The sequence below is a fragment of the Haliotis cracherodii genome, unplaced genomic scaffold (assembly GCF_022045235.1).
Source record: "Haliotis cracherodii isolate W230 unplaced genomic scaffold, xgHalCrac1.p SCAF_4, whole genome shotgun sequence".
Taxonomy (NCBI): Eukaryota; Metazoa; Mollusca; class Gastropoda; order Lepetellida; family Haliotidae; genus Haliotis; species Haliotis cracherodii.
This window is the reverse complement of record NW_027266297.1, coordinates 36,118,132-36,126,816: the sequence shown is the minus strand read 5'-3', so window position 1 is coordinate 36,126,816 and position 8,685 is coordinate 36,118,132. Positions and strand designations below refer to the sequence as shown.

General features: G+C 37.9%; 1 protein-coding gene across 1 annotated transcript; it reads right to left on the bottom strand.

Moving 5' to 3' along the window:
* Positions 1–3,666: 3,666 nt before the first annotated feature.
* LOC139478567 (uncharacterized) lies at positions 3,667–7,971 on the bottom strand. Its single transcript, XM_071261103.1, has 4 exons — positions 7,590–7,971; positions 5,541–5,596; positions 4,322–4,442; positions 3,667–4,098 (listed from the first exon to the last, which is right to left on the bottom strand). Exons 1-4 carry the CDS (start codon positions 7,867–7,869, stop codon positions 4,016–4,018), a joined length of 540 nt encoding a protein of 179 aa, XP_071117204.1. The 5' UTR covers positions 7,870–7,971; the 3' UTR covers positions 3,667–4,015.
* Positions 7,972–8,685: the final 714 nt, after the last annotated feature.

Sequence of the window (8,685 nt, the reverse complement as noted above, 5' to 3'; positions counted from 1 at the left end):
CTGTAAAGTAACCACTAGTAAATGTGCAATTCTGTATGTAATGAGTCAACAGTTGAATGTTCTTTAAGAAGCATACATTGTTAACCCACAAAAAGGTTTTCAAATTCTGGCCCGGAAACGAACCCGTTCCCCAGTGGAGTCTAGGTCCAACTTCTTTCCATAAGAATTGTAAAAAATAAAAATTCGTAAAAAAAAAAATATCAAAAGGCACCACTTCGGTATGTGCCTGATTGCTTTGCCAAGTTTCGATCAAATACACTGAATGGTTTTCGAATTCTGGCCCGGAAACAAACCCGTTCCCAAATTGAGTCTATGTCCAACTTCATTCCATAAAAATTTTAAAAAAATAAAATTAGAAAAATCCCAAAATATCAAAAAGCACCACTTCAGTATGTGCCTGATAGATTTGCCAAGTTTCGATCAAATACACTGAATGGTTTTCGAATTCTGCCCCGGAAAAGGAAATGATTACTGACAGACAGACAGACTGGCTGTTCACTATATCCCCCCGCATTATATGCCAGGGGGATATAATAAAACATTGAGGGTAAAAGTGGAATTTGAATCCACAATCATGTTTTCTGACACACAATGTTCATTTGCAGCACACTCACTCGTAAAAAAAACTAAGGTCTACCTGTAGAGACTTTTGCTGATGTTCTGGAGACCAAACACATAAAGACCTCACTATTTGTCTTTTGACATCAATTATTGATCTTTAGCTTAAGTCATAAAATCTTGGTCACTTAACTTAACAAAATCAATGTTTTTCTGGTCAACTATAGCCATTTTACCTCAGCAAGTTCATAACTTTACATTCTCGTACAGTGGTGACCGACACCCTGATTGCCTTAAGCTTCTCTATAGTGTGAATGTCATTATATTACAGACACAACTAATCTTGAGCCACCTTAATGGGGAGAATACCATGTGTTTTGAATGCTGTTGATAAATTTCAGGAAACTATCAATAGGTGTACAAGTCGGAATGATGGAGATTGGATTGCTTTTACGGTAAATGACCATGTATCAATGAATCAGGAACATTTTCATTGGTCATTAAATATGTAAATATGTGTGGTACATTTCTGTACAAGGGGGCTTTAAACTGGTCATCCCAAGTACAATGCTGGAGAAATCCCCTGAGAGACCTGCATGAAGAGATGTGGTCATGATCGCTGTAACCTTGTCTTGGATCAGAACTGAACAACGAACCAATTCATTAGATGGAAATTTGTGAGAATGAAGACTAGAGGGAATCCGAGAAAGTGTTTGTCAACCCTAGATGCGTTATTTTCAGCTCATCCACCCTGAGAAGTAGTAAAGAAACGGAGGGAGTGTGACGAGGTCACCCTAAGTTTGGGCGGCGCATCAGTCGACATGCCATGGATCCCAGCATCCTCAAAGTTCAACCGGGTAGACTGGAGACTATCTTTTTCTCCCATTCCCCTTGACGTAGAGGGGAATAGCTATGCTAAGTAGGTAGTTTGAAATGCAATGATAACTTGCAGGAACCATTTGCTTGGGTTGTAACCATGTTGATTGCTGGTTGTGTAGGGATGAATTGTTTTAGAAGCATGTTTCCACATAGGATCTAAAGGAGAAAATGCAAAATGAGAGATGGGGGGAGATGTGTAAAAATTATCATGTGAGCGAGCTAGGTTTTACGCCGCTTTTGGCAATGTTCCAGCAATTTCACAGCTGGGGGGGGGGGGGGGGGGGGGGGGGGGAGGCTTCACACATTGTGCAAATGTCGGGGATCGAACCCGGGTCTTTGATGTGAAGAGTGAACACTTTAACAACTAAGCTATCCGATCGCCCCAAAAATATCATTTATGAACTACACTACTCTAAAGTGTTGTGCATAATAGAGCTGAAAACTTTTGAAGCGCATTTTGAACACTGTGCGTGTCAGAGTTGAATGATGGATTTAATGGAGACAGGGTCATCACAGTGAATGTACATGCACACTCACTGCAGGCATGGCCCTTAATCGAATGTTAGAATGCCTAAATGTCAACTTTCAGAAGACTAAGTCAACTGAAGCTAGGACCAGTCTGAGGATTTTGAAGTACATCTGTATGTTTCTTTGTTTGATGCCGCACTCAGCAACATTCCAGCTATATCACAGTGGTCTGTAAATAATCAAGTCTGGACCAGACAATCCACTGATTGACATGAGCACCAAGTCGTGCAGTTGGGATACGATGACATGCATCAACCAAGTCAGTGAGTCTGACCACCCTATCCATCCATCAAGCCGCCTCTTACGACAAGCAGTCACCTTTTACAAGCAGTGGTTGCTGAAGACCTGTTTCTCGGATCTTCACGGGCCACAAATGTGAAAATCTCATTAACATAAGATCTTAATGCTCGCTACTGCTACATAGATCCAAGTACATCCCATTACAGGTCACAACAGAATGACCCTTCAAACTTTGACCACCCAATGAAATGACAAACAAGAGGTCAACAAAATCTAATGAGAAAGCAGCTTTCTTTAACTTTACGGCACACTTTCAAAAAGTCTTTAAATTTAAATATTTATATTGAAGCGAGAGAATTTTAATGGGAGTCAGCAGCCTTAAACAGCATTTCAGAATACCTGGAGTTTTCAAGGTTGCTCCAGCAGAAAACAGGATGGTGACCTTCCTGATCTTATGAGAGGTTCCGAAAGATGGTTCCGACATGAACCGTTATTGGATGCCTTCAGATCTTTCTTCAGGAGTAGCGAGATTCCAAGATAGGATTTTCAAGAGATTGGAAAGGCATTTGTCAACTGAGCAGTACCATGATGCTAAAGAGCAGTGCTCATAATTTACACAAACCTCAGCTTCTGTTTTGTGTTTCTTACATTTGGAATAAAGATTGCTCAACATAGTTGGCCATATCCAGTTCACTTCAGACTGAAACTAACTGAGATTGAAAAAACTGGCCTATTTAGGTAAAAACATATTCAAGTTTTGACATTCCATGAACCTTTACTTGCAACTGCCTTAAACATTAAGTTCAACCAAGTAAAATATGTGAACAAGTATGACAATAATCTGGATTCTGTCATTGTATAGATAGTTGATGTGTATGGTACTATGCTTTTCATAATTTACATACTGGATAGCATACCTATACCGTATTCGACGTAATAAGCGCCCCGCTCTAATAAGCGCCCACGGCGATATTTTCTAATATATTGGCTAGTGAAAATCCCAATTAGCACCCCTTCCGATTGATCAATGTACACATGACTTATTTATTGGTGTATAATACGTATGTTATATGCATTCTTAATTATGGGAAATTAAATTCTGGAAAAATTATATATCTGTCGTATATAAACATTTCAGGCTGTCAGCATAAACTTCGAAATTTACGATCTTTCAACTCTGTTGTTTTTAACCAAAATAATATTCTAATAAGAGCCCCCTATTTCTAATTTTGAGAGCGCCCTGGGCGCTTATTATGTCGAATACGGTACTAAAAACAGATGAAGATCTGTCTGATGCTCAGTTTCCCAACCATGTATTATATCTGTAAATAAATAACTATTCTAACTACCTACACCCCCAAAATGAGGTCGAAGCTGTTTAAACGAATTTACAAGGCAACAGAATTAGGCTTTAAAACTCATTTGGATCTATGACCCATATGAGCTAGGAACAAGATTGAATAAAAATCACATTTTTTTATTTTTGAGAATGGATTTACAGTCGCATGAATACCAAGAGATTCCATATTTCAATGGACACAAAAAAAAAATAACATTAAAAAAATGAAAAAAAAATTACAAAATGAATTTGTGATGAATATCACTTTGTTAAAAAGCTTTGAAAGATGTTACAAACCTAGCATAATTAGCAAAGTGGCAGCAATTGCTCTTGTCAAATAAAATGCGTAAAAATTAAACACAGGGTCTTGAGTAATACAGGTTGCTCAGCAAGTTTGATTTGGATGGTGTTCAATGTGATAACTTTTACGGTGCATTTTCTTTGGCTGTGCCAGGCAGATGTCACTATGGATTAATACTGCTGCTCTGTGCACTCGCGGGCGTAGTGACCATCTTGGCCGCACTGGTAGCAAGCATTGTTGCGTCGACGTTGAGCTGAAAAATATGGAATATATATGATCAGAAGTTATAGCAGACAGTGCAATTTTACAAGTTTTGTTGGTGCCTTGTTTAGATCCCTGATAAACTACAAACTGTTAAACTAGCCAAGTTTTGCAATAACCCAGCCACATGGGACAGAATTGGATCGGCACACAAAAGTTCCAAATTATGTATCATGTCCTAACGTCATGGCATAGGATTATGAGAAATCACTTACGTCCATTCCCATCTTGTGGCTCTTCCAGTTCCCTGATCATTGATGCTGCCATTTGCCTCGCATCACTGTCTCCAGACAACATGATTCGAACCTTTCCTCCCTCGACCTGGTCACTGTATACCTGAAACAAAAGCACAAATATAATCAGAAACAAGTTTCCTTGTGCATTTCATGACACCTAATCCATGAAATGATAACCTGTTCACACTACACTATAAACCAAATCATCAACCAAGACCGTCAAAAGTATCCATGACACCATCAATAGGATCTGTCTTAAAGTACAGCACCTTATCATGAAGGTGAAAATGCTAAACAAGCAGTCTTTCAAACTTTCCTTTCAGATGCCTTACAACATGCATAGTGAATTTGTCAAGAAATAACAATTAGTTTTCAAAATGTCAATATTTGATAAATAAAATTTAATAAGTTTACCCCAAACCCTAATACAATTCTACCCCCCAAAATTACAATTTACATCAAATGGCAATTTAGCATAAATTCAGTATTACTTCAACCACTTACTTTAATCAACCTGACAAAAGTGGTTCTAATCCTAGTTCAGTCTAATCAGCTAATGTTTTCACTTCCACAACTTGAAAGTAGCATAACATTTAATCTGACATTTGGCTATTTATTTAGCTTGATAACCCGTCCGACTGTCATGTTAAGTTCAAATACAATAATTTCCTTCCAGGAAAACAAGGTAATGGGTGTCTGTTGTGTTTCCCTTTCCACAAGCTCTTACGGTCTTTGGTCAGTTGAACTATTGGTTTCAATATTGGAAATACACTATCATGTATGAATTTTCTGGTAGTCAAAACAATTATTAGAAGACAGCTTTATATCATCATAAAAACATGTATATGGCCTCAACAAACTGATTATTTGTTCATTACGTTTTATTGCCAGAAGTGCAGAAACATTAAGAAAACATTTCAAACAAATCTGTAGGGCAAACAAATAATCAATTGGCTTTGGGCCAGCATTCATATAAATTAACATTAAAATCATTGAGACATTTTACAATATTTTGTATAGAAATTACTTAAGGTTTTACTGATAAAAATGTTACTCATTTAACCATCTTAATACTATGAATAGTTAAGGGGATTCCATCTTTCGCTGTGCCAGTCATGTGCCTTTAATGTATAACACATGGCATACCTCATAGTGGCATCCCAAAAAAGCCCTCCAAAAATCCTGTAGTTCAACATACTTTAATGAAAGCTCCACTTCCTTCCTGCAGTTCACGAATTTTTGAACCCTTTTTCCCTGCAAAAGTAAGAGACATTTACAATATAATAACAGTAATGCTGCAATAAAATATATAATGAATTTGAGAATGCCACCATTCGACAGAGACAAATTTTGATAGATATTCCTATTATTAGAAATTCCATGATCTTGGTATCCCTAACAAAAGTTAATGGGACCTTTAAGATTCAAGAAATAATCCAAAACTTACCTGTTCATGACAATATAAGATGTTCATGGAAAATATTACAATTATTTTGAATACACCTTTCTAAAGGAAACAGGTTAAAACGGTCTCAAAGGGTCAAGTCAAAAATGCCAAAATCTTTCATCAAAACAGCCATGAGAAAAAAAGTCAAAATGGCCACCAAGTACAGAGATCCAAGCAATTTGCTTGAGATTGGTTAAAACAAGGGAACTCTACTGGAAGAGAGTTGCAACAGGAACCTCTAACGTGTACTCTACACATTCTAGCAAAAACTGGTATCGGTTTAGGCCTGTGTTTGATGAATGTTGGCATGCTCATATTGGACTAACAGAGGCAACATTGTATATTAACTTCTATATCAACCATGTGCGAGACTTATTTTTCTCCAAGAAAATCACAAACCGGCTTAAGGTAGGCTTGCCATATCTGTCTTATTGTTGAGAACATGCGGATAACCTAGATCGCTATTCTGCATGCAAATCTTTGTAACATGCATTGTCACAAACTTACAGGATTAAAAACATCTCATGGATTAAATAATGCCTTAGCAGATACATATTATAACCCAAAAATGTCAACATTATCATCACTTTCATGGCCATTCTGACTTTCCTTTGTGGTTGTCTTTGACTTTGGAATTTTGAAGCCATTGTGACATGGCTGTTGTGACTGAAACCATTCCTAAATGTGATTAACCCACTTTCCACTTACCTGAGATTTAACTCCCAAGACTCCCAAGTGCAAGTGATAGATTTCTCCCCACCCCCTAAGAGACTACACTGTTTAAGTTGCACTCTTTTCAAGTAAAAATTCATGATAATTATGAAAAAGGGCCCCCCTAAGCATGCAGCGTTAGAAACTGACACTAGTCATGTGGTCCTTGCCAAAATGCCCAATAGTTAAGGTATCATAAGGACGAGTGGACTAAAATTAAGAGTAATAACTTGATTTTTCTTAATTTTGAAACATTGATAATTGCCAAGGTAGTTAGGCCTATATAAATGCAGTGCAAGAAAATAGAACAAAGGGATCATTATTTACTCCACAATGATAAATTAAACATCAAGGGGTCCTTAGATACTATGACGGCCATAATAGCAAATTTGGTACTGCCTAATATATGGCGTCCAAAGGAGTAGGACCTAGTGACTGAAAAGAAAAAAATTAAGAAATACCATAAATATAAATTTCATTGAAGTGTCCCAAAACTATTCTCGTGTAAACATTCGCCAATTAAAAATGAATTACTAGAGATTTAAAATGAATTACGGTGGAAACTAATGACAAAACTGTTTCAAGTTTAAGTCGCAATTTATCGTAACATCGATTAAATTCATTAACGAAAATATTCAAATACACAAAATCCAAAATTGGATGATGGTAACAATAAATGAGATCGATTATGAAAAGAAAACTTAACGAGAAACTTTGGATTCACTTTACTTACCCGCACGAGGACATTCATTGCAAAAGCACATGGCCCACGAACACATGTTCATGATTTGATTCGTCTCGCACTGCATGCTCAAAGCGAGGCAAAGGCGTTCGGAAACATACATGATCACAAAACAAACCAAAATCTCTCGGACAATTTGATTCCACACAATTTCATAACAGTTTGTTAGCAAATCTCGAGATCTGAAGCTTTGTCAGTTGCTTTGGCTTGATTTGAGCCATGTAACAATGGCCGCCAAAATCTGACCGACATGTTCCCAGAGACGCGCACATTTTCAAGTCGAGAACACCCTGAAACTCAAGACAAAGAAGGAAACCCACAAATGAACAATAATTTAGCATGCTAACCGATTATTCTGCCGACAATTGACTGGTGTACGTAAACGTCTGTTTGTCCAGCGTTTGGACTGTTCCAGTTCGATTGATATGAACCACCATCATTGTAGCCTCCTCGGCCGCCATCACGGCCTCCGCCATAATTATCACGTCCTCCGCCATAACCTCCTCCATCTCTTCCTCCGCCATAACCTCCTTCTCGTCGTCCACCGTAACTATCTTGTCCGCCAAGACCATCACCGCCAAATCCTCCACCCCTTCTCCTATCCTGACGGTCGAATCCTCTGCTCATTGTGTCTGTAAACTGTCAAAATGTCTGCCCGTGAAGAACTTAAAACGAAATTGCTTGCCAATCCCACAATGCCCTTCACTGGAAAAGACAGAACAGCGTCAAAACGCGTAATACGTCACAAGTTGAAATCTGCACGGTACCTTTCCAGTTTGAGAATCCTGCATCGATTTCAACTGGGCAGTGAAATCGTTACTAAACGTACTTACCAAGTTGATTGCACTCATAAATAATTGTGATAATTTAATATTATAGTCAAGTCACACTTGCGACATAAATATATCTGACTTGCTTCACGTAAATTTGAGGTGTTATTTGAATCATGAGCTATCTAAACCAATCTCACTGAAACTGTTCAAACCGGACCCAACAGCGGTTGGCCTTGAGTTCCGGATGATTCATTCAATGAACAAATCCAAGCAAAGAGTAAATAACTGTTGTTGCTTTAGACATGCGTCTTGTACGTTATATATAAACATTGTTATAAGAGCATGCGTGTAACTGATTTTACGTAGTGGGTGTCAGAATTCTTGTATTTCCCGAGCGAGAGCGACTTCTTACACGAAATTCGTAAAATCGGCATATGACACTCATGCGAGTGTGCAAAATCGAGATTATCATATGTGTCATATTCATTTTACGAAACGAACTCTTGTATTTCCCGGGTTAGAGCGAGGGTAATACATAGACTCTAACACGAGTTTCGTACAATCAGTATAACACGTGCAAGTGAAATATTGTCTTTATTACCCATTATTCCTTATCCCCTTGACCTCCCATTTAGAAAAAAATACACTGATCACGGCCGACGTCTTACAA